Source organism: Neoarius graeffei, chromosome 11, assembly GCF_027579695.1.
Source record: "Neoarius graeffei isolate fNeoGra1 chromosome 11, fNeoGra1.pri, whole genome shotgun sequence".
Lineage (NCBI taxonomy): Eukaryota > Metazoa > Chordata > Actinopteri > Siluriformes > Ariidae > Neoarius > Neoarius graeffei.
Genome location: NC_083579.1, coordinates 54610895 through 54637257, shown reverse-complemented (window position 1 = coordinate 54637257; position 26363 = coordinate 54610895). Strand labels below are relative to the sequence as shown.

General features: G+C 40.2%; 1 protein-coding gene across 5 annotated transcripts in view; it reads right to left on the bottom strand.

Annotated features, from left to right (window-relative positions):
* Positions 1 to 26363, bottom strand: part of ktn1 (kinectin 1) — a 57912-nt gene that overhangs the window by 7315 nt on the left and 24234 nt on the right. For 3 of the 5 annotated variants that reach the window (XM_060934240.1, XM_060934241.1, XM_060934238.1), the window contains exons 8-31: positions 25943 to 26049; positions 23833 to 23977; positions 23639 to 23735; positions 23376 to 23563; positions 23229 to 23297; positions 23112 to 23149; positions 22643 to 22733; positions 19582 to 19650; positions 19453 to 19490; positions 19036 to 19126; positions 15538 to 15606; positions 15391 to 15431; positions 15116 to 15206; positions 11428 to 11537; positions 11210 to 11323; positions 11027 to 11120; positions 10518 to 10555; positions 10331 to 10421; positions 7993 to 8079; positions 3856 to 3945; positions 3665 to 3763; positions 3499 to 3588; positions 3138 to 3230; positions 1724 to 1789 (exon numbers count right to left, since the gene is read on the bottom strand). In XM_060934240.1, coding sequence (XP_060790223.1) covers positions 1724 to 1789; positions 3138 to 3230; positions 3499 to 3588; positions 3665 to 3763; positions 3856 to 3945; positions 7993 to 8079; positions 10331 to 10421; positions 10518 to 10555; positions 11027 to 11120; positions 11210 to 11323; positions 11428 to 11537; positions 15116 to 15206; positions 15391 to 15431; positions 15538 to 15606; positions 19036 to 19126; positions 19453 to 19490; positions 19582 to 19650; positions 22643 to 22733; positions 23112 to 23149; positions 23229 to 23297; positions 23376 to 23563; positions 23639 to 23735; positions 23833 to 23977; positions 25943 to 26049 — 2106 coding nt within the window. The remainder of the gene's footprint in view (positions 1 to 1723; positions 1790 to 3137; positions 3231 to 3498; positions 3589 to 3664; positions 3764 to 3855; positions 3946 to 7992; positions 8080 to 10330; positions 10422 to 10517; positions 10556 to 11026; positions 11121 to 11209; positions 11324 to 11427; positions 11538 to 15115; positions 15207 to 15390; positions 15432 to 15537; positions 15607 to 19035; positions 19127 to 19452; positions 19491 to 19581; positions 19651 to 22642; positions 22734 to 23111; positions 23150 to 23228; positions 23298 to 23375; positions 23564 to 23638; positions 23736 to 23832; positions 23978 to 25942; positions 26050 to 26363) is intronic. The other 2 variants (XM_060934239.1, XM_060934242.1) reach the window with 2 other exon arrangements.

Sequence of the window (26363 nt, the reverse complement as noted above, 5' to 3'; positions counted from 1 at the left end):
GGTGCAAATTAGACACTAGGAAGATTGAATTCGCTTTTTGGGTCGTTCTTCTAGACAATAAAGTTGATATTCTACGTTTCACCTCCAACCCTTGCCTATGACCTTTAAGGATACTCAAATTTCATGCAGAAATCTTTGTTCCATATACATGTAAGACCTAGTCAGCTTGTCAGATGTGAAAATAAATAAATAAATAAATAAACAAAATATATTTTTTAGGGCTGTCAAAGTTAACGCGATAATAACGCGATCTCAATTTATCGCGATTAAAAAAAAAAATAGTGCCGTTAACGCAAATTCTAATTTGGCCCTGCGAGTCACCCGTAGTTCCTGTTGAGGCTTGTCGCGCGCTGCTTCAATAAGAGTACGTGTGAGTGATGGAGAAAGGCATAGACATACAAACATAGACGCCGCCTTCTGCGTAGAATCATACGTCATCCTCGCCGCCATATTGGATGGGGCAAAGTCTAGACAGTAGCCGAGAATAAAGATGCCTCATTCATGTGCTGCGTTTAACTGTACCAACAGGTTTACCGTCCAAACGAGATCACATGGGATTACCTTTCACAGGTGAGACTGGAAAAATACTTTTCAATACTGTTCCTTCAGTCTTCAGTTTCCCAGCTCATCTCCACCGGGTAGGTGTATAGTTATAAGCAGTGAGAATTAGAGAATACAGTGCCACACTATGATGAACGTTTTTGAACGTATGATGAATGTTTTTAACCTTTCTGAATGTGAAGGAATCAGTGATGTATTTTGTTTTTGTATGACATTAGAACCTGGCCGAACTCAGTTTGGTGGTCATTCAGCTCACTTTATTCAACAAGAGTAGGTCTGTGTGGTGACTCAATAAATAAAACAGTACATTTTTATTTTCATTCACTATTTCCAGTTTTTCCACTATTTCCATCAGTTATCATATTCAGTCTTGTAGGTTGGTTATTTTGGCCTCAGGTTTTGGTAGCTTGCTACGGTATGCTGACTGATTAGCTTACCTGAGCTATCTATCGCGTATCTGTCGCTAGTTTGGAGTGTTCAGGGTATTTCGCACACTATTTATAACCATCACATTAAAAAAGTTATACATGTTTTGATGCCTGTTTGTTTCCCAAATATATACGTGTCTTTTAATGGGTGAATAAAAGGCATCGAGTTAAATATTATTGTAGAAAGGGGCTTTATGAAGTTCAGTCCATTTACTTGCATTGGTTTACAGGGAAGATTTGCCACATCCAATATGGCGGACACTCTGACGTATCCCAGCAACGGGCCACCAGCTCAATGCGGTGTCTATGTAACATTTCACTTTAAAAGCCTTATTCATTTACATAGATTAAAAAAAAAAAATGCGATTAACTATATGAAATCCTGAGATTAATCACGATTAAATTTAATCGTTTGACAGCCCTAGTGTGTGTGTGTATATTATTTTTATATATATATATATATATATATATATATATATATATATATATATATATATATATATATATATATATATAAAAAAAAAAAAAAAAAAAAAACAGTATTATGAGTGATGAAATGTGCAACATTTGCTAAGTACACTCAGTTCCACTATACATCAAAGGCACAAGGTCAAAATTAGTATTGGAGAAATCAAGGGAGGGGGAAAAAAAAAAAAAAAATTTCCTTTGCAACTGGCACAGCCTCCAACTTCCTCTACCGCTCCCTTTCCTTTACATTTCTTTGGCAAACTCACACACTCCAGTTCATCTGAGCCCAGTCTGTCCACTTCCTGTTCCAACACGGTCACCTTCAAAGTCATCTAGGGATGAAAACAAGATCAATGCTAATTAAGTTAAAAATAATAATAAAATTCATTGATAGCGTTCATTAAGTACTTGTATCAAAACTTACACACTTTCAAAAATCACTTTAGTACCAAGTTTGTTTTGTGACCCTGATTAGTACAATTAGCTGGGATAAGATTTCCAGACATATGTGTCTGTTAAGTAACGTTGCCGGGGATGCCCAAGAATTATACAAATTTAATTCATCTATGATTTTATACCAGTACGAGTGTTCAATGGCTTTCACATGCAATAATGTGTGCACTACGCACCTCATTTTAATCTAAACGGATTGTTCTGACAGTTATTCCAATCACTTGTTGTAGATCTTCTGCAGCTGCATTTTAACACGCGCAGGTTTCATTCACCCCATTCCCACTGAAAACTCTGTTTTCCGCTTTAATGGTGCCGTGTGGGAATGGGAGCAAGTCGAAATGTTAACCCATCCCCTCTTGACCTAGCAACACTTACAGTAACCTTTTACCACAGCAAGAGATTTCTAGTGGCAATCAGAACCATTATATTTATAGTGGTGTGACGCAGCTGGCGGTCGTAGTGACATTGTAGTGACATTGCAACGGAACTCCTCATACTGCCTCAACATGAAGAAAACTCAAAACAAGCAAACATAACATTTTTGCTTATCTGCTGAGGTCAATGGTCGGTCTCTGCTTGAACAAAAATGTTCATTAACAGAAAATTGACTCAGATGTGAAGCAGCTCAACTTGTGCAATGTTGATGACTCTAGCTAATGTCTCAGCTTGGGCTTTTCACAACAATGGAATTGTGAAATTCACGAGGTGTAATACACTTCATGTCAGGTCTCATATGATTCACACATCTCGGAGGGTCACACTCCACAGCATTTCCATTAAAATAAATAAATAAATCCAAATGACAACAGCAACATCAATGTAAAACATTCAAACTTCAGCATTTAAATCTAAACATTTTAATAATAATTTACAATACCAGTCATTAGACACGTGGTTGATCTAGTGTTCAGCCTCGGTCACAACCGGCCGTACGGGCTCCTACGGCCGGTCTACGTGCAAAAAACGCAAGAAAGGCACGGAGGGCACGCGTGTGTCGTGCTGATTTTCAAGCCAGATCAGCCGCAGAGGTTCTTTGTCCTGTCAAACAAACTCTACGGGCGCTTATGTTTTTTCAGGTTGCAAGACAAACTTACGGCCAACGTGCGTCTTTCTCCATGAACAAAAAACCCGCAGCGATTTGGGAAACGCCAAAAATCGCATGGCCAAAAAAAAAAAAAAAAAAAAAAAAATCGTATGTCCGGTTGTGACCTAGGCTTTAAGCCTCACCTCCCTGAGCTCTGCCTGGGCCAACTCCAGTTTCTCCCTCCAGTGGCACTCCTCCTGCTCCACACTGCTCTGGAGTCGCTGTAGGATGCCCTCCTAACACAGCAAAATCAGAACATAGTCAGTGACCAAGATCCATTCACAAAGTACAATCGGAACTGAAAATCTCAGCTGAGGAAAACTGTGACGTTTGTGATGCAGAAATATGCAAAATGTGACAAACATAAGGACAGGATCAGATACTTAGGTTACTGAATAAGTGAAAAGATAAAAGGGCACTGAAACATTTATTTATCCAAAAAAAAAAAAAAAAAAAAAAAAAAAACACTACACAAAAACACCCCACCGCAGGTGAAGGACTCACCGTCTCTGCTAAAACTTTCTTGTACGTCTCACAATCCTTCTGTAAAACTTTCTGGGTCTCTTCAGCCTCCTTTAGCTTTTCTGTCAAATCCTGTTGGAAATATGATCAAGACAAACATAAAAATATACACATTTATACTATACACAAAAATATACGCGTGTATTACCTGGACATGACTATTATCTGCCTGAACGGCTATAGCCGATTCTCTAGCTGACTCCTCCATCATGGAGCTCTCAAAGTTCTGCAGCCACTCTTTATGGCTCTGAAGAAGTGAAAGAGCTTTTAGGTCATCGTTTGTTTTATTTATTTACTTATTTTTTTTTAAACTTTACAGTGTGCAACTGTGTTATGGACCTGGTCAGTGGGTACAGGCACATGTGGGAGAAGTCGGTGCAGAACTGCTCGACATTCAGCCTCAGTCGCCTCCATTAACGTCTGACTCTCCTACAGAGTCAAACAGAACACCACATACAGAACAGAAGTGAGTAAAAATTTATTTTTCTCCCCCACATACATACTTGGAGGCTGTCAAACAGCTGTTAGAAAACAGTTTGTTGCTGTAAATACATTACAATTCAAAACCCATATCTCCAATCTTGGCTTTTTTTTTGGTACGATATACAGTACACACCCAAGAAATAATCCAGCAGTGACTCACTCACAGGACTTCAAAGTGATTGTAAAACACACACACCCCATCTAAGTAGTTTAGAATTGTCCTACCTAAATACACACCCTCTAAACTGAAACCCCCGTCATGGAGTGGTTGCCCCGGCTGCTATAAAAGTACTGTGGCACAGTACAACAGAAAAGGATTACACTTCACTACTTGAATAAAAAATTATTATATATATATATATACACACACACACACACTATTTTTTATATATATATATATATATATATATATATATATATATATATATATATATATATATATATATATATATATATATATATACACACACATACACATATATATACACACATACACACACATACACACATACGAGTTCACTTCACCTTCACGACGTCACCATAAACTATAACTGTGCTTAGTGCTATTAGCAAAGCTCAGCTTGGGAAATTAACTGCGATCCTAATTGTTATAGTTTCCACTTCCAAGTGAACCATAATGTAATTAAAGTAGTTTGTTACCTCTGGATACTTTCATCCAGATACTGATATGGGATCGGTGCTGACCACTGACAATTCAAATGTGATCGGCGCCGAATCGTCCTGTCTTGAGTAGCGTACCCAAGTTTCTGCCAAAGTTTCACTTTTCAGCTGCTATCACAAGTTTGTTAATTTGATTCTTTCATTTATATACCCACAGCACAAGTGACCTTTTTGTGACCTGTGATCTTTTAACTTGAGCTGAATCCTACACAGCTTCCTATTTTGTTGTTTGGGGTAGAAAATGAACGCACTGTCCATTTGGTGCCCCACAACAGAATGCCATTTTAAAGGGGTACCAAATATAATATATACAGTTGCTGATGTGACAAAGTAACGTCTCATCTCATCTCATTATCTCTAGCCGCTTTATCCTTCTACAGGGTCGCAAGCAAGCTGGAGCCTATCCCAGCTGACTACGGGCGAAAGGCGGGGTACACCCTGGACAAGTCGCCAGGTCATCACAGGGCTGACACATAGACACAGACAACCATTCACACTCACATTCACACCTACGGTCAATTTAGAGTCACCAGTTAACCTAACCTGCATGTCTTTGGACTGTGGGGGAAACCGGAGCACCCGGAGGAAACCCACGCGGACACGGGGAGAACATGCAAACTCCACACAGAAAGGCCCTCGCCGGCCCCGGGGCTCGAACCCAGGACCTTCTTGCTGTGAGGCGACAGCGCTAACCACTACACCACCGTGCCGCCACAAAGTAACGTATTCTTAAGTATTCTATCAAATTTATATACAACGAAATATCTTGGTAATTGTAAATATAATAGTCGGTACGCTAAACGGCACAAGAGTCGCCATTTTTAAAAGACCGTGACATCAGCCCTACCCACTGCACTAGGAGAGAAGCGTGTAATCATGGCGTCGGGCGCATCAAGTGAAAGCGACAGCTCTGTCGAATCATACGAAGAGATCCCGCAAAAGACACGTCTGGAGGATCGTTATGCTTTCCATCGGTCCTGTTATTACACCCGAAAGCAACACACTGTGGCATTGTGTAGCCGATCACTTACAATTCATCCTACTTTCCGATTCACACGTGCTAGTCCCAACCTCAATGAGCCAACACAACTGGGCACATACATACGTCATGAGTGTTACGCAGAGAAAATGAACGTGCATTCTGATTGGATAAAATTAATATCATGGCGGGCTGTTCAAACTGCGGAAATAGTTTGCTCGAGCTACTTTCAAAACACTAACTTTCCAACCTTAGAACAAAAAACTTTTGTAAGTCTTGAATAAGGTTTGTTAATGTGCGTTTTGTTATATTTACTCTATATATTGCCCTCTGTTCCCCTTTAACTACAGCTCCAGAACAGACAGAACTTTTCTTTGTTGCATTTTAACATCCGACAGTTAAACTTATTTCAATTTTGGCTGTACCTGGATGAGTGCAATGCCATTAAAACAAAACATTTGTTTAAAATGTTTCACCCTGCATTCACAATTTGCAGCATAACATTCGTTATTTACTTTCGGATCTGCCGAGACCACTGTTGCCTGCGGGCGAACAGTGGGCAGATTGGAACTAGACCTGTGAGTAAACTCACTATAGAATACCCCCCCGCTTATGAGCCAGTAATCATATAAAATCGCCATACGTAAGGGAATAAGTTGACTTATCTCCCCTTTGAAACATGGGATCGGGATCATTTTCTTTCACGTACATCTTCAGGTGGTATACTGCAACTGTGTAAAGTTGCATCAAAATCCATCACACCGTTTAGGAGGAGTTGCACTAACAAGACACATGGACAGACGGACAGGGAGATTCCTATACCCCCCCCCCCCCCCCAAAAAAAAAAAAACCCTTTGTTTGCGGAGGGTATAATTAACAGATTAGCAAAATGCCCTAGCTATAGAACACTCAGAGCCACCTGCTACCTCCTTCCCAGCTCTGTCTGCCTTTGTAATGTCTTTATATACAGTTTATGAAAGGTTGTAAATCAAACCAATGTTATAGGTTCTCTTTTCATTTTTTGTGCTTCAAAATCAGTAAACGGGAACTAACTGTAGGTAAGAATTAAAATTGTGATTGGGGAACTGAAGAAATCAAACAAGCACCATAATTTTAGTCCAAGGAAATGGTCTAACCAGCTACTTTACCACATCCTATCTAATCTGCATAGAACTGAAAATCTCCAAGTCGCAAACGCATAATAACAATTAAAACACCTACGCATGATCCTAATGTAAAGGGGGAGGGGACAAAAACAATTTAAATAAAATAACCCCCCACACACAACCCAAAAAACCCCAACCCACCACCTTGAATATTGAGCAGTAGTACTCATCCAGCCATGACAAGTCACTACACTTCATAACCTCCAGAGAAACTCTTCCCTACTTTCACATCATATGAAACGTACTCATTCAGAAAATGGATACAGGATACAAGTGCTGTGCATTAGCTGCTTGAAAAAGGTAGCACCATTCTGTTCCAATGCACTAAAGAGAAGGAGCTGGATAGGAGCAGAATTACACATGTGTAAGCAGAGCTCTGGCTCTGTGCCCATTTACAGCTTATGCAAATGCCTTCCTGCATTTAGCACCTCTGCACATCCACAGGATGGAGAGTTTGAAGACTTTCATTAGAAGAGTTGAAGACATTTTCATAGACTTCGCTATACATAATGAGCAAAATGGAGACAGGATCACACTGAACTAGTGGCTAATACACAGGATTTAAAAATCTTGGTGTTGTAATGCTGATCCTGTCCAATATATAAATAAGAAAAATCAGCAAACGATTAAAACTTAATATTTTCCAAATAAAATGATGATCTGTGGTGGATTCAAAATCATTAAAGCAGGACAGAGGTCACGATGGCTAGAGAGGTAAAGAAATATCAGGGTTGTTATATGAAAAATATACATGAAATGGACAAACATGACAGTAAAATGATTCCTAAACTAAATGACCATCTAAAGCCAGATTTGAGCTGCACACTCATTTATAACTGAGAAATGAAGACTTTTTTTTTTTTCCTCCTTTAAACTACAAGAATGCTTGGGTACGAGGAAAGAAACAGAATTGCAAAGCATCAAGGCACTTAATGTGATGCTTAAATTTCAGAAGAGGTTTTTTCCTTCAACTTTTTTTTAACATCGTGTTAGTTACATGCATTGCAGCCATGTAGCAGTTATTACAAAAAAAAAAATGAGTATGCAGCTTTACATGCCAGAGTTAATGAAAATGCAAACAAACAATCTCACTGCTCAATTAGCAGCAGTAGTTGACGTGCTCAGATTTGGCTATAAAATGAAGCAGACTGGTATTGCGATGCGAACCTTGACGGTCTTGCTGAGTTTTCCCTGAAGCATGGTCTCGGTGGCTGACAGTGCCTCCATAGCGCACCAGTTTTTCTCCCGAAGCTCCTGGTCAGTTTTAAAGAAACACGTTTTTCAGTTCAGCCTATAAACTTGCCGCAAACTGAAAAAACCCCGAACGTTTTAACACCAATGGCTCATGATTATTATAAGCATTTGGTCATGAATAACTGTCATATGCAATGGAATGTGCTTAGACCTGTCATTTTTAAATATTCATGACCCAGGCATAATTATACAACCATAAGTCAGTCAGTCAATGGAGAAAGGGTCAGGTTTTGCTGCTGGAATTGGGGAGAGAAAGAAAAAGACGACAAAATATTCCCAAAGTAGATGCTAAACTAATGAGAAATCATCATGGTCACTGATACTCCCAAATAAAATCCCAGATTTATAAAGATTCCACAGAACATTCTTCACTCGTTCACTCATATGTAGCTGGGTATTTCAAAAGCACACGCTGGGGAGATCTGGGAATCAGTGCTTAACTCTAACACTACGTTCACACTGCAGGCTGAAGTGACTCAAATCCGATTTTTTCGCCCATATGTGACCTGTATCCGATCTTTTATTGACAATATGAACGACACAGATCCGATTTTTTCAAATCCGACCCAGGCCGTTTGGATATGTGGTCCTAATTCCGATTCCTATCCGATCTTTTCATATGCAACTTCAGTCTGAACCGCCAGGTCGCATTCATCCGACTTACACGTCATCAACAAGCCACAAACGTCACTATTCTGCGCTGAAGTAGGCGGCGGGTCTCTCAAAAAAAGTTACAACATGGCGCATGACATCAATGCGACTCTGCACCCACACGTTCCTTTGAACGGAGGTTGCAGTCACTACCCCGCAGAACGCCTGAGCCAAATCCCTTGCCCTCTTCCTTCTCAACCTCCTCCTTAACATCAGGCTATTGTGCATGTTCTGGCTCCATCACAACAACAACTGCATCATCGCCAGGTACTCCATGCTGGCTACTGTCATACACAGGAAACTTTAGGTTACTTCCGTAAACACTGGCCATGCTCACTGCGTGTGACGTCGTCGTATCCTGCAATGCGCATGCGGAACACTTTTAGGTCGCTTTTCGTTCATACTGAGGATCACATACAAGTCGCATATATTTGTTAATGTGAACGACCTCACAAAAAAATCGGATTTCACAAAAAAATCAGAATTGAGCATTAAGCCTTGCAGTGTGAACGTAGTGTAAATTACAAGCCAAAACCTCAGGAAATCTCTGCAATGCTGCCTCATGCATCAATCAGTAAGCACTAATTAGAGACGCATTTCCTATTACAGATGAAGAACTAATCAGAGTGTGTTCCGGACAAAGATCCAAATATACAGTTGAGAGCAAAAGTTTGCACCCCTGTGATTTTTTTAGTGGAAAAATGAACTGTATGTCTCTTCTACAATCGCTCTACTAAAGAACTGAACTCTAAAAATGGTACCCTACGACACAAAGTAAAATGAAGAGGAAGACAAACAAAACAGTTTGAAAAAACTAGTTACGACCCCCTTAGTTTCCGGACCTGAAGACGACACTGTATGAGATCTAATACAAAAACATTAGATCAATAAAAAGCAAAATGAATAAATAAAATTGCCAAGCAATGTGTCAGAGGTAGAGCAGTTAGAATATGCAAGAGGAATGAAGGCTGGCGCAGACAAGGATGACAAGCGAAGCAAAATGAGTTAATATATTAATAAATGAAGATTTAAAAAAAAAAAAAAAAACTTAAGCTTACATAAACCGCAAATACCATCATATTAACATACACTTGTGACAACGAAGGTACATCTGTGGAAGCGAACACACTAAAGGGCTTGTGTTAAATATTTTTGTCTGCTTTATTCTGTCCTAAGGGGATGCAAACTTCTGCACCCGACTGTACAAATGGCAAAACTGGCCCACAAAGACGCTGTACAACTTTGATGTGTACAGCGACATTTAGGCATCAACCATCTTCTGCCAAAAATCTAGCTGATTGAGGCAGAGCATGCGGGGTGGGTGGGGTGTCGCAGACATTCAGGTACTTCACACTGAACATGCCTGATGCTTACACACACCCAGCCTGGCAGGTGTCAGCTAGCATGTGCATCATCAGCATCATGAAGACTCATGCATATACAGTGCATCTTTAACAACCAAACATCATTGATATTCTTATTTCAAGCCATAACACTGATCCATACTATATATAAATAGATTATCTGTCCCTTTTAAATGGATGGAATGGTGAAGAGGGAGTACGAGCTGATGAAGTGTTGAAACAAAGCTTATCCTCACATTATTCTTCTTCCTGTAAAGCTCCACTTGCTCCTTTAGGTCATGCAGCTCAGCCTGAACGTCAGACAGCTGCCCGTCCTTTTCTGCAATCCTGAAGAGATGGAGACATCATGTGTAAACACAGTTCGCGAGGTTATTCCTTAGGACTAAAAACCATCCACGGAATGGTTCAGAAAATGAAACTCACGCTGTCAGTAACTCTGTACTATGAACTGCTGATGCCATCTGTTGTATTTGGAGGGGACACACACACACACACACACGTACGTTAAAAATAAAATAAAAATCAAGTGTCAAGAAAACAGTGTCCATGAATTGAATATCAATTTTAAGTTTGCTCATCAGAGAAGTGGATTTCTGTAAAGCAGCCTTGTGACAATCTCCATTTGCTAAAAGCACTATGAAAATTAAGCCGAACTGACTGGAAAGCAAGATTTCAAGCAGCTTTGAAGTCTCTAAAGAACTCCACTATATATTAGTAGTGAATGAAATTGCACTTCTGTACAATTTTTATATGACTGTACATTATTTTTTCATCACGTAAACAAAATACCTTGAGGAAAAATATTTTCAGCCACTCTGATGCTACATCGTCCATTTCTGATGCTCTAAATAATAGTGATGCAAGTAAAGCATGTTGATGGTCTTCAGTTCATAGTCTGAAATCCTGTGAGGGTTTTTACAGATAACCGTCACCTGTTGCTGCTGTTCCAGCTTCTCTTCTGCTTGTCTGGACTTCTCCTCCATCTCCTTCTGCAGTACCTGAAACTCCTGCTCCTTTGTAGCCAACCTACACCACAACACATGAAGGGTGCGATAATGTAATAACGTAACACCGTTTCAGTGTAATGGGCCTCAAATACAGCAAAGGAAACGTACCGATTCTGGAGCTCTACAAGCTGAGCACTGGCTACCATCTTCTCTTCTACTTCTCTAGCCTTCTCTTCAAACTGTTTCTCTAGTCTCTGGATCTCCTGCTCTTTAGTAGTTAACCTACATCACAATATAGCAATGGTGAGCGAAAGAACAATGCTGAGGACAGTTGGGTTAAACAAGAGTTCAGTAAAGCGTGACCAAGTCCAGTGATGGAAACTTACTGAAACTGGAGCTCCAGAAGCCGAGCTCTCATGTCCGCATTCTCCCGAGTTTCTCTGCTCTGCACTTTATCGAGCTCAGCTGTCACAGTCCCTAAATGCTTCTCCAGATCCTGTAGATTCACAAAAGGTGTTACAATCAAGCTAAAACGTTCAATAAGCGTGAAGGGTTGATGCAGTGTGAATTCAGGTGGTAATGTATAATAACTTGGGGACGTGCTTCATTTAACCCAGTTCCCGAGATATTTCGGGGTCATCTTCACATGCACAAATTCATCTCATCTCATTATCTCTAGCTGCTTTATCCTGTTCGACAGGGTCGCAGGCGAGCTGGAGCCTATCCCAGCTGACTACGGGCGAAAGGCGGGGTACACCCTGGACAAGTCGCCAGGTCATCACAGGGCTGACACATAGACAACCATTCACACTCACATTCACACCTACGGTCAATTTAGAGTCACCAGTTAACCTAACCTGCAGGTCTTTGGATTGTGGGGGAACCCGGAGCACCCGGAGGAAACCCACGTGGACAACATGCAAACCCCGCACAGAAAGGCCCTCGTCGGCCACGGGGCTCAAACCTGGACCTTCTTGCTGTGAGGCGACAGCGCTAACCACTACACCACCGTGCCACTGCACAAATTCATACGTATTTAAATAAGAGTGTGTCTTAAGGCGGGTATTAACAATTAAGAAAATGCATGGGTTTATTGTCGGGGTGATCAAAACTAACTGCTAGGTTTTTCTGATGAGGCTGAGAATTTTTGTGGCAGCCTGTGAAAACTCTACATGATCAGATTTACAGGTTTTCTTGAAATGAACATGTTTTTCTTGCATGGACGGTATACTGTTAAACATGCCTGATTTCACTAATGCTCTTGGGGCCAAAATTGTGGGAATTCCCAAATGTGGGAATTGTGGCTTTCCCAAAGGAATGGAGGTTAATACAGCAAAGCAGGGGCAAACTTTGGAACAAGCACATATGGGCGTGATGGTCAAGTGTCTGCAAACTTTTAGCCATGTAGTGTCTCAACTACAAGTTATAGCATTTAAAAGCAGGTGAACCCTGAAAGTGAAAAAAGAGAATATTTATATAAAAAAAAAAAAAAAAAAAAAAAAAAGATTCCATTCCTGCACCCACACGAGTTTCAGACATTGACAGTCATCAGATTAGAGATTAAAGTGGTTAGGTTTATGCACATTCCTCCATGACGTACAGCTATCCAACAACTTGATGAAAACCCGATATTCACGGTGTGAGAAAAAAAGTCACAGCTAAATAAGGCTTTAGAGAGCTTTAGGCAGACTGACTGACTGCATTTACCGCTGTGTTTGGTGAACTGGTTCCTTACACAAGACCCTAGGCAATACAAAACCCTAGGCAAGATTATAAAGTGAAGAAAATATTTCCACATTATTCTGCGGAAATGTATAGAGTGGCGACAATTATCAACACTAAAAATCTTTTGGCCGCTGCAAAAGTAGAAGACTTTCGATACGTAAAAATTGTGCATGAATAATTCCCGATTACTTAGCGCATCAGATCATGCAACACCGTTCCACAATGAATAAATAAAATGTGCTATTGATAGTTTTTATTTAAAATTTGTTTTACATAGACTTCTATTTAGTACAAAATATCTTATACATCAATGTCGGTGCTTACGTAAATGAAGTAATTCTAATGCATGTAAACAAAGGAAGTGAATCTTTAACCTGTGCCAGAAAATCTTTTTGTTCCCTTTCTAAGTATTTTCATAGATCACATTTTGTTAATTATTCGTCGTTGTCTGTATTAATTTCTAGTTTTGTAACTTGCCAATAAACGCCAGGCAATTGACACTGTAACCACATGAAAATCCAGGTCAAAGGTCACATGTCATTCCTTGAACCAAAATATAAAATATGTCTACTGATATTGTAATGTGATAGATATTTACAACAAACCGCAAAAAAATATATTCTTAATGGAATAGAAAAATCTGAATATTTCAAGCATGCAAGTTTTTTTTTTATATGCTAGGAATTTAATTCTGGTCCAATTCTATTTATTGTAATCTGATTCCAAATACTCTATAAAAACATTCCATTCTGTTATGAATCAGAAGGGGGAAAAACAAAAACAAAAAAACCCACCCCCACACACATTATTGAAACGTCACGTAATTCTCAAACACTCAGATACAAAATGGCAGCTGTCAAAAGTGGGCGTCGACAAGGATATCATGAAATATCGGTGAATTTGGAAAGTAAAAACAGGTCCATGATTTTTCCACCATGCTTAACTGTGATAACGTCTGGGTTTTACTCAAATTGCTGATCATGCTTTAAAAAAAAAAAAAAAATTCCATCTTGTAACAGGCTGCATCATCAGACAAGATCAAAGGGTGCGTTTCTGCGCGTGCGCACTTCTGGTTGATCAATTAACCAATAACTGTTGGAACTGAAAGGCACCTTTGTACAATTATTTTTTTAATTGATAAATCTGAAAAGGTGTCGATAATTATGGACTGTCAATACTTGTAGCCAGCGCTCTAGTACATATGTATGTAAAGTAGAAGTGTCAACATACAAGCAGAAAAGACTATTTTCACACAAACCCAATTTTTTGGTCTTTTCCACCTTTACCAAAGTTAAGACTGCCACACGTTAATGTTTACTATACACAACCTTTAATCCAAATGCAACCTTACTGAGTAAAATTGCAAGCTTCTTTTAAAAATATATAACCACCAGGATAAACAGTCCATTAATTCATTCACTTTATCCCAAGAAAACTGTATTCCCATCCTGTACCCACTCAGATGTGCCACTCACACCTTGGGCCATTTAGAGTAGACCAAATGCCAGCTAGTGACATGTTTCTGGGGAACAACCTGAGAATACGGACTTTTTTGGTACATCATCATGAAAATCTAATGAACAAGGAATTTTAAAGGAACAGTCCACCGTACTTCCATAATGAAATATGCTCTTATCTGAATTGAGATGAGCTGATCCGTACCTCTCCGAGCTTTGCGCGACCTCCCAGTCAGTCAGACGCGCTGTCACAACTGTTAGCAATGTAGCTAGGCTCAGCATGGCCAATGGTATTTTTTGGGGCTGTAGTTAGATGCGACCAAACTCTTCCGCGTTTTTCCTGTTTACATAGGTTTATATGACCAGTGACATGAAACAAGTTCAGTTACACAAATTGAAACGTAGCGATTTTCTATGCTATGGAAAGTCCGCACTATAATGACAGGCGTACTAACACCTTCTGCGCGCTTCGGCAGCGCATTGATACGGAGCTCAGATATCAATGCGCTGCCGAAGTGCGCAGAAGGTGTTAGTACGCCTGTCATTATAGTGCGGACTTTCCATAGCATAGAAAATCGCTACGTTTCAATTTGTGTAACTGAACTTGTTTCATGTCACTGGTCATATAAACCTATGTAAACAGGAAAAACGCGGAAGAGTTTGGTCGCATCTAACTACAGCCCCAAAAAATACCATTGGCCATACTTAGCCTAGCTACATTGCTAACAGGAGTGACAGCGCGTCTGACTGACTGGGAGGTCGCGCAAAGCTCGGAGAGGTACGGAGCAGCTCGTCTCAATTCAGATAAGAGCATATTTCATTATGGAAATACGGTGGACTGTTCCTTTAAAGCTGTATGGCACACGGTTGTGTGTAAAAGACATGCACACACCTCAATAGCTTTCATTCTGATCAATTCCTTTTGCAATGCTGACTTTAAGCTCTCCTCAACTGATCTGATCTTCTCATCCTTCTCCTGAACCCTGATGGATTTAAACAAAAATAAATAAATAACCCAAACAACGCAAAACACCAGCTGTTAATACTCAAGTACAAATAGACTAACAGCTACAAGTTATTCAAGAAGAATTAAGCAGTTAATGCAATGCAAGACAAATAACTATGCGAACTCAAGAAGGGTTGAAGTGGTTTGATGAATAAACGTACTGTCTCTGCAGCTCCTCTAGCAATGTTGTGTCAGACTGCTTCTGAAAATTAAGAGGAGAGAAAACAGAACAAAATGAGATGTAACAGCTACACTGTGTTTACCATGAGAACAGCAGGTGCTCCAGTTGAGTGAAAGAGGATCACTACCTGCTCTGCTGTCCGCTGCAGTAGGGCTTCAATGTGCTGCTTCAAATCCTCGTTCTCTTCCCTTACGTTCTGCGGGGGACGGGGACGACAAAAACAAAAACAGCTGACTGCTAATGTACGTAGAAGTTTAAATGAATGACGCAACCAATTAGTTTAGGAGAATTTCAGTTACAGGTCGCCAGCTCAAAGACTACAAACTGCTATAGACCCCTTGCACTGATGTCACATTTACATTAGCAACCGTTGCTACCCTATACCTGGGGGACAAGTAAACTTTGTTAGTACCAGTTAAAAGTTTGGACACGCCTACTCATTTATAGGCTTTTCTACATTTTGACCATTTTCTACATCTTTGAATAATACTGAAGACATCAAAACTAACATATGGAACATACATGGAATTGTGGTAAACAACAGAGTGTGACGCACAAATGTTTCATATTTTAGATTATTCAGCATAGCCAGCATTTACCTTGACGCTTTGCACACTATCGGCATTATCTTAACCAGCTTCACGAGGTGGTCACCTGGAATGCTTTTCAATTAACAGGTGCCTCGTCAAAAGTTAATTACTGCAATGTCTTGCCTTTTTAACCCACCGAGACCAACAAACTATAGAAATACAGTAAACTGTCCTATTCCAACACCGTTGTAATCCATACTATGTCTCAAACTGCACAACTAGGTAGAGAAACTACATCCATCATTACTTTAAGACATCCTCCTCCTTCCCACGCCATGTGGGGCATAGGGCGGCGCTGACCTCTGTTTCCATAGCCCTCGGCCTCTTGCCTATTACATAGCTAGAGTTACAGTGGGGGGGCTGGTCCTCTGGTAACCGCGAGAGTTTGACTCCCCACTCGCATCCGTATTGCAGCGTGCCTTGCCAGATGGCAGTAGGTACCATTTTTATGATGGTCTTTGGTACGACCCGACCATGAGTAGATCTCACGATCGAGAGGCGGACACACTAACCACTAGGCCAGGGGTGGCCAACCAGTTGGAGACCAAGAGCCACATTTTTTACTGTATTACCGCAAAGAGCCACATCATACACATGGGCACACGAACATCACCCATCCCTTCCTCTCTCTCTCACACACACACACACACACACACACACACACACACACCTATGCTCAGCCAGATTAATAGTAAATGTCACACACCAACATATTTACTCCTAAGACCACAGGCTGAGGCCAGTCATTTTTAACAATGAACATTGTGTGCACTTACTATGCATGCTGCTTAGTGGGACTTTTTGGCATTACCAAAAAAAAAAGCCACACCATACACATGACCACACATGTGTACCATACATGTGACCCCCCTCACTCACTCTCTCCCTCACAGACACACACGCTCAACACGCACCTCTGCTCAGCCAGATTAATAGTAAATGTCACACGCCAACATGAGAGAAATTTACTCCTTCAGTCAGTACTAATACCACAGGCCAGTCATTTACAGCAATCAATATTGTGTGCACTTACTATGCATGTTGCTTAGTGGGACTTCTGACATTCCTTGCCTTGAACAATCCTCTTCAAATCTGGCTTGTATTCAGTCATTGCCACTCGAAGCAGTTCTTTCACATGGGTTTCAGTCAGAACAGAACGATGCTTTGACTTCACGTGTTTCATGGTAGAGAACACAGACTCGCAGACGTATGTTGACCCAAACATTGACAGTATCTTAAGCGCAGCCCGTTTCACATTCGGGTATTTTTCCAATGGCACACTTTTCCAAAACTCAATGGTGCCTTCCCTTAAAACAGGTTTCAGTTGGTGTTCCTCACGAAGATCGATCATCTCCAACTCAGCCGCAGCCTCATCTGTGACAAGCGGGGCTTTCAAACAGTCCATCTCCGCATTGAATGGGTTGACGAGGAACGTAATCTGTGGCCTTTTCAGTTGTATATCACGGAACCGGGTTACAAAGCTTTCGTGCAGGTTTTCAATTAGTGTTGCATATCTGGCTCCTTGCTTATTCAGGGAGGCGGGAAGCTTTGAAATGAGCTAATGACGACTGACATATAAGGCAGAATGGCTTGCCATTACGTTCAACAAAAAAGTATAAACTCTCCCACTCTTAAAAATGTCCTATGTTCGTCTTCATATTTTCGTTTTGCTGTGCATTTTTTCATTGCCATTTTGAGAGGCTACTTGACAAGATACACCTTGCCCAAAAACGTAGCGATTATCTCATGCACATGCGCATTTGACATGACCTGAAAATACCGTAATATACCCAAGCAAAGCGAAGATGTATTTGACGAAAATACCATACTGAACTCAAGCAAAGCGCACACGCACATAAAAAAAAAAAAAAAAAAAACACACAAACACAAACTTCGATATGAACGTAAGAGCCGCATGACACCGGGCAAAGAGCCGCATGCGGCTCGCGAGCCGCGGGTTGGCCACCCAAGCACTAGGCCAACTCCCGGTTAGACATACGTTTTAATTCATAAAATTGAGAAACTATTTAATTAGGTGTGTCCAAACTTTTGAGTGGTACTGTACATTTTACTATTTCATCAGAAAAACATCAAGCCCCTTCTACGTATGAAGTGTAATATAAAGGCGCAGACCTCAACCACTTACTAAGCAGGAGTTTCCTGATGATTTCATTTTTCATGTTTGTGCATCACTGACGTGCTGCTATGAAAGGCATCTCCACTTTTCTTTTAAATATGCTGCATTACTTTAAATAAAACTACCAGGTGTTTTCGTTATTGCTTTTTCGACTGCTCGCTTATTGCCACCATCATCAGTTCAGACTACGATATGCGATTTCTTCCATGAGGTTGGAGGTGTGAATGGAAAGAAGAAAGCACTGCTCACCCTCATGTTTTCGGTCAGTCACACTCAAGTTCACATGAATGACGTTAAACCTTTTTCCGCGTTCAGTCTGATGGCTTTATTTGTGGTGCAACAGAAGCAGCATCCAAAAATAAATGTACACTGATGATTTTTTTTTTCCTCCCCAGTCAACATGCACGATTATGCTGTCCAATATTGTTGCAGCCCTATAGCTTAAATAAAGTAAAGATTAAGCCTTTGACTAAACCTTGCAACAAATAATGATTCACTATTGAATATTTTTTCCAATTGACAACCTGAGACAAAATAGTGATCTGGGAATGCAGAAGCTAAAAACAGGATTGTAGTTTTATATTCCACATTCAAAAAGAAATCATGCTGTTGGAGAAAACTGAAAGAAACAGTTTTATTTGTTGAGGAATGCCTATGGCAGGGACACAAACCCAGTCACAAAACACTGTCCATAAGTTCATACTGGGAGCAAGCTACAAACTAAAAAAGGTACAGAGAAAGCAAATCCATCGTTTTGCGTCAACTTTGATAATGGAGAAAAAAAAAAAAAAAAGGATGAACACTTGATACAGCCACAATGATTTTCTGATTAATATGAAAGTGGCAATGCGTCCATTGTTCATCATGCTGATACTTTCTTTTCTCATGCAATTCTTACCTTGAGTTCCTCTTCCTTATTGGCTACCTGAATAAGCCCAGTCTCAAGCAGCACCTCCACTGTCTTAATCCTCTCTTCCTTCTCTTGAAGGCTGTCAAGAAGAGTGAACAATGCCATCATTTCTTTACTTCTATAAAACTAAATAGCAGAACCCACCCTGATGCTAATCAAACATGACAAGAGAGCTGGCAGTGTTGGAATCTGAATGGTGTAGGCATGTTGAATAGAACATGATAATTTTGGCTGAAGACCCATTTTCTCCCAATATAATAAACTGCTGCAGGGTTGGTTGCATAAGAATGGTTCAAAACCTTCCTCTAGGAGAATGTTTCAGAAATGTTGTGACATATTGTGAGGGGTGTTTTAACCTCAGACCAATAGAACACTGCCTCAACACACCCTTACACACACACACACCTCTGTTTTAGTTGATCCATTGCCAACAGGGAGGAGGCCTGAGGACAAAAGTAAATCAGATGAGATAAACAATGCAATAAAATAGGTACATGTTTGTGGGAAATGGGTCATTGTCAGTTCATGACTGACCTGCTCAGAAATCTGTGTGTTCAGACGATGGACCTCTGCCTTCAAGACTACATTTTCACTGTGAAAGGCCTAGAGATGGAGGACGACAGGTCTTTAAGTACCTCACAATAACAAACTTGTCAATTTTGTAGGCAACTGGCCCTAAACAATCCCACTTTCAGGAGCAAATACTAATTAAGGCTTTAGAAATGAGGAATGGTCTACTTACTGTCATTAAGAGCAATGCCAATGGCCTATTAACATTAATCATGTTTAAACGTTAAGCTTATTTGTTTGGTATTGTTCAATATGTCCCATAGGCAGCCATGTGAATTGATCCAAGTCCACTAGTGTAAGAGGTTCGACAGACCAGACAGTCAGTGCGTTTACATGCACATAGAGAGAATCGAATTTCTGCCGTTGCTCGACTGAAATCGAAGTTCAAAATGCCATGTATACACCTTAATTCGGCTGAAATTGAACCGAACTTGATTTCTGGGAATCGAGCTACACGACCTAGATTATGCGATTTCTGCCGAGCTACTTAGTGCACGTAAACCCTATTGAGCTACGTATTCGAGCTACTTACTTCAGCACTGCCCCTTCCGGAAGTGACGAGTGACGAGACCACAAGCGGGAAACACAACAGCCTCGGTCGGCATGACAACGAATCATGACAACGGCATGAATCTTTTCTTTTCGTGGCATTGTTTGCACTGTTAAAATTTAGCTCACTTACTGCATCACCAAATACATCTGTACAGCTGTGAATTGTGTACATAAACAAGTCATTGTATTTGTGTAAAGTGCTGTCAAGCGATTAAAATATTTAATCGCGATTAATGTCGCGACTGTCATAGTTAACTCGTGATTAATCGCAATTTAATCGCACATTTTTGTCACACGAAAAACCATTGTAATTCTCTTACCAGCATAAAAAAGTGAATGGGCTTGTTTTGTACCAATGTTTTTCTTATTGCAAAGCATAACACGTCTTGACACAGCCACTGCAAACTGAAACCTAAGCTGAGCACCGGGGCTCTTCGTCCCGAGACTAACAAGAGAACCATGAGTGAAGTAATCTACTGCTTGAGTTAGTCTATCAGAGAGACAGGTTACACAGTGACGGTAGGCTCGACATGCTTGATTATAGTATAAAGTACACTATTATATCAACTTTAAGTTGTTCGTTGATAAATATTGCATTGAATCTGATCTTTACTGTTTCAGCTCACTTAACACATTTTGTACTTTTACACTTTCTGCCTGTTGATGCGTCGCGCTGTCCAATCAGAGGCGGCCAAATTTGCATATTACAGGAAGGATTTCTGGGATAGCACTGAGTTTACAGTTCAGAGGGATCTGGCTTCTTTCGACGCTGTCTTCTTAAAACTGAATAAATATTTAAAAAGAGCCAAATGAGCCAGTCTTTTGAACGGCTCTTTTCAAAGAACGGATCACAAAGATGCAGATCCCATCAAAGAGCCATAAATCCCATCTCTACTAGTGCGCCCTGCCCACGGTGGTTCTTTGAGGGAGGAGGGCAGAGGACTCTGGCTGTGCGGGGCGTGGCTAGCTGCTATCGTTTTTCTAAGCAAAGTCTCTGTTCCAAGTTCCTGGCAGTTTCAAAAGTTTATGAAAAACCTACATCATGTCACAGAGCATTAATCTCGCGATAAAAAAATTATCGCCGTTAAAATTGAGTCAAGTTAACGCGTTAATAACGCGACATTTTTGACAGCACTAATATATATATATATATATATATATATATATATATATATATATATATATATATATATACACACACACACACACACACATACACACACACACACACCTGAAGAATGTCAATAAAAAACAATTGAACTTCGTGTGTTTAAGACATAAGTTAAATTGTAAGCAAAAAAAAAAAATTTTGTAAGCAAAAAATGGACTTTAGAAAAATATACAACTGTGCAAAATAAGTCGTCTTACAAAACAGTGGTCTGCACAGGACAGTTTGTAGCCATACAGTCTGTTAGAGCAAGCCTAACAGCTTGAGCACGGAACTTGTGAACACGGAACTGCCAGTGTTGCCAGATTGGGCGGTTTTAAGTTCATTTTGGCGGATTTGAACATGTTTTGGGCTGGAAAACGTCAGCAGTATCTGGCAACACTGCTGATAACTTTGTTTATACTCTTGAATAGCTCTTCTTCATGACGACAACCGGAAGTGTACCAACACGATGGGGCATGTAGCGCCACCTGTGGCTCGGGTGCACAATGTACCTCACACAATAGCTCGATTTCCTTGTGTGCATGTAGGATTGGATTTCTCTGGCACCCCTGCTGGGACCCTTAGCTCGATTACCGACAGCAGCTCGATTTGGATGTGCATGTAAACGCACTGACTAACTCACACATGGCTGCATAACTGATAGTCCTGGAATAATTGTGTCCAAAAATCAAGTCAATTCACAATGGTCATATTTTTTGAAGAATTACTGTAGACCTGCATCACCCTGAACAGACGTGCTTCCATTTTAACCAGCGATTCAAGCCACACTACATGCTTAAAATGTCTTGCCGTTTTCTTTCTGTGCTGTCAGAACTCAGAATAATTTTTTTTTTTTAATGTTGTTTAAAAAGTTTTACTTCAAGAAACTCGCGCAATAAAACATTTATTCATGGTCCTACTGTGCCCTATGCCAGTTTTAAGTCAGTTTAGTAATGCAATAACGACACCTGCTTCCAATCATACATACGGGCATTAGTTTATCAATTTGGGACAGACTAATTCTTCCATATTCGTACAACATTCTAAAAAGTACTTAGCTAGGGATCATTCCAGTGCATCTGAAAGCTGCTGATTTACAACCCAAATACCCATGTAAAATTCTCTAAAACTGAACCTGAAGAAAAGTTATGCACATCACTGAGACATGAGTCACCTGCCATAAAGATTTCCACAGAAATGAAAGTGATTATGCCAGCAAAACCATTTCCTTATACTGGCAATCTAAATAATATAGATTTGGCTGTGGGCTACAAATTTACTGACTTCAGGTATACAAGTTTGTGTAAAGGAGGTGTGGCTCACCTGCAGGTTCGTCTCCCTACTGGCTCCACTGCTTCTTTCTGCATTAAGGGAATCCTCCAGACTCTTTCTCTGGAGCTCCTTCTCAGCCAACCTACACATACAAGGGAAATATATTTAGGGCTGAGTGGCTAGTAATAAATAAATAAAAGCTAGCCTCAATTTTTATTACAACCCCGATTCCAAAAAAGTTGGGACAAAGTACAAATTGTAAATAAAAACGGAATGCAATGATGTGGAAGTTTCAAAATTCCATGTTTTATTCAGAATATAACATAGATGACATATCAAATGTTTAAACTGAGAAAATGTATCATTTAAAGAGAAAAATTAGGTGATTTTAAATTTTATGACAACACCACATCTCAAAGTTTTTGAAAATTTGTAAATATTATTGCATTCCGTTTTTATTTACAATTTGTACTTTGTCCCAACTTTTTTGGAATCAGGGTTGTACGTAGCCTTAACTCACAGCTTTTGAAGCTCCTCACAATGGGATACCGCATTGGCCTGGGTGGGGGAAAGGAAAACCATGAATTTGTATCGATTCATAAGCATGTACTACTCGATGCATCAACTATACAGTTACCTGAGAGGTGACCTGATGCTGAAGACTCTCAATCTGAACCTTGAGTGCCTTGTTTTCAGTCATAAGGTCCTGCCAAGAAGCCACAAACGCTAAAAATCAGCCACCACATTTTCATGTCATTAAATTAAAGAAGAGTGTGCAAGGTACCTGCACTTGGGCCTGTAACGAGTTGTCAGGCTGCAAGTTATGCTGCGAGACCTCCAAGAGCTGCCTGACTTTTTGCTCCACCTGCTCCTTGGAGACCATGGTGTCAGTCAGACTGCTGTGGAGGGTCTGAATCTCCTTGTTTTTATTATTCATCTCGGTCTCTACTGCCAGCAGCTGACTCTGCAACTCTGAGAGTGAATGATATAAGAGCTGTGCATGGTTATGCATGTGTGTGTAAAGCATAACAGCACACCACCACCTACCTTGTTTGGCAGCCTGCAGTTTTTCTCTCTCTGTGTTCATGCTGTGAAAAAAGCTCTGTAGTTCTTCCCAACCCCGCTTAGCATCCTGTAGCTGGACCTGATGGACAGTATACATACAAGAGTTTCAGGGAAAGCGGGGAAAAAAAAAAAAAAAAAAAAAAAACAACCTCCTCTATATTTGCTATGATTAGCACCTCAAGCTGAGACACGTTCTGGTTGTAATTGACTTCCAGGCTCTTTCTCTGGAGTTCCTCCTGCTGTAGCTTGTTCTTGGTCTCAGCCAGGTCCTTCATCAGACTTGAACACTCCGAGCGCAGGTTGTTCAGCTCAGTGTTTTGCCTGAAAAAAGCATATAAAAAGCACAAGCAGTACAGAAATGTGTACAAAATATGAAAAAGAGCACAATGCAAAGATAGTCAAATGTATCAAAACATTAAGGGAACTGATGGCAAATTTATCAAATTCTATTTCTCATTTTATTAAATACAAGAATGCATTTTTGATAGCCATTTTGTCACTGCTATAGCACGTTACGAGTGTTTGAAATATGCTATGTAATACATCAGTCCATGTCTCAAAGCAATGGCCGCAAACGAGATTCGTTGAGACCTGTATGAGGCATTGTAAGACGGAAGTAAAACGTACAGCGGAAATCAAAGTGACCAACATCTGCCAGCGTTGTCAAAAGACACATGCACCCTCTTTCGAATGCTGATGTAACCAAGCCGGAAGTTTTGTTTGTTTTAATAGTAGTGCTGTCAAAAATGTCGCGTTATTATCGCGTTAACTTGACTCAATTTTAACGGCGATAATTTTTTTTATCGCGAGATTAACGCTCTGTGACATGATGTAGGTTTTTCATAAGCTTTTGAAACTGCCAGGAACTTGGAACAGAACAGAGACTTTGCTTAGAAAAACGATAGCAACTAGACTGTAATGCCACGCCCCGCACAGCCAGAGTCCTCTGCCCTCCCCCCAAAGAACCAGCGCGGGCAGCTCGCGCTGCCGCGCCTCGGGACGAAGAGCCACGGTGCTCGGCTTAGGTTTCGTTTTCCCATCGGCGGCTCCAGCCCGACTTTGCAGTAGCTGTGACAAGACGTGTTATACGGAGCCGTAGTAACTCGTCCCCTCACTTTTAATTACCCGAGCGCACGTCTTAAAGCGTACGCACGGGTTATAACTCGTGCGCGTGCATTAATATCTTGTGCACACGCCTTATAAGTCGTTCCCACGCTTTGATATTTTTTTTTTATTCACCATGTCCCCTCTACGGCTCCGTAGTGTTATGCTCTGCAATAAAAAAAAAACATTGGTACAAAGCAAGCCCATTCACTTTATGCTGATAAGAGAATTACAATGGTTTTTCATGTGACAAAAATGTGCGATTAAATTGCGATTAATCGCGAGTTAACTATGACAGTTGCGACATTAATCACGATTAAATATTTTAATCGCTTGACAGCACTATTTAATAGCAATCAAGAAAGTTTGAAAAAAGTAGGCAGTAATCGTCATTTAAACTCATTTTCGTGCAATATTTAGTTTGGAAAAAACAGTTTTCAAAATGGTGGCACTGACACCTGGCTGACACTTCACGTTTCGAAGTCTCTCGAAGATCGTGTGGATAAGTGACGGCTGCCATAGACCAAACAAACTACATTCAACAAGGCTAAAACCAAATAGGCTGCTAAGGCCACACCAATTTCATTAGTTGGTTCTCGGATTTTTTCAGGAAAAATATGAAGCAAGCGGGCAAGATAAAAATAAAATTAAAAAAAAAAAAAAATGCTCTGATGGTAAAATTAGCGGTGGAAATAGACCAAACAAATACAGGCAAACCAGTAAACAGGATTTCAACCACACTGTCAAAGATTTTACGCTTCTGTTCGCTGAATATCCTAACAATCACAAACACAGGCTTTGCAGGACTCCCCTCCACAGGCATGTTTCTTCCACAAGTCTTTATTGAAAGTGAAAGGGGCAATTTGATTGGTGTGACCTCACATCACGTGACCTTTTCTGTTGGTGGGAGTTTGATTTCGATTTTATTTTATTTTTTTCATTTTGTATTTTCTTCAAGTGGCGATTCCAAGAACCAACTAATTGAATTGGTGTGGCCCAAGTATAATATTTAATTGCAATTAGTTGCCAATACAAGTCACGTTATAAGGTTACTAAAACTGAAAACGTAACTGAATAAACATGTTAATTAAGAAATAAAGCAAGCTTAAAAATGACTTCAGTTCTCCTTTAATCCTAGGCTTCAACTGAATGATTTTGTATTAAGTGGTTTCTGGTACTCACTTATTGTCTATTGGGGTAGAGGCTGAGCTCACAGCATCACGAAAGATGTTGTTCTCTTTCTGTAGTCTGCTGATCTGCCCCTCCATTTGCTCTCTCAGTGTCTGGAACTGAACGAGTGTAGCAGGTAAAAATTCACCCAGTATGCTATACATGCAGCATATATCAAATTCAATGAAGGATAATATCCCTTAAAACTTAAGTGTAATTCAAAATCCAGTAGTCAATGAAATAACTGGGGATGAGTTCAGATTTGATTTTTTTTTTTAAAGTCCTGAAAAGTCACAGATTAAATTAGGAGTTTCTGATCATACATTTCTTGAAACAGTACCTTAAAGCCTACTACACTGTACATCCACATAGATAAAGGCTTACTGACCTGTCTCATATGCAGTTGAAATTATTTTGAAAAAAAAAAATCACA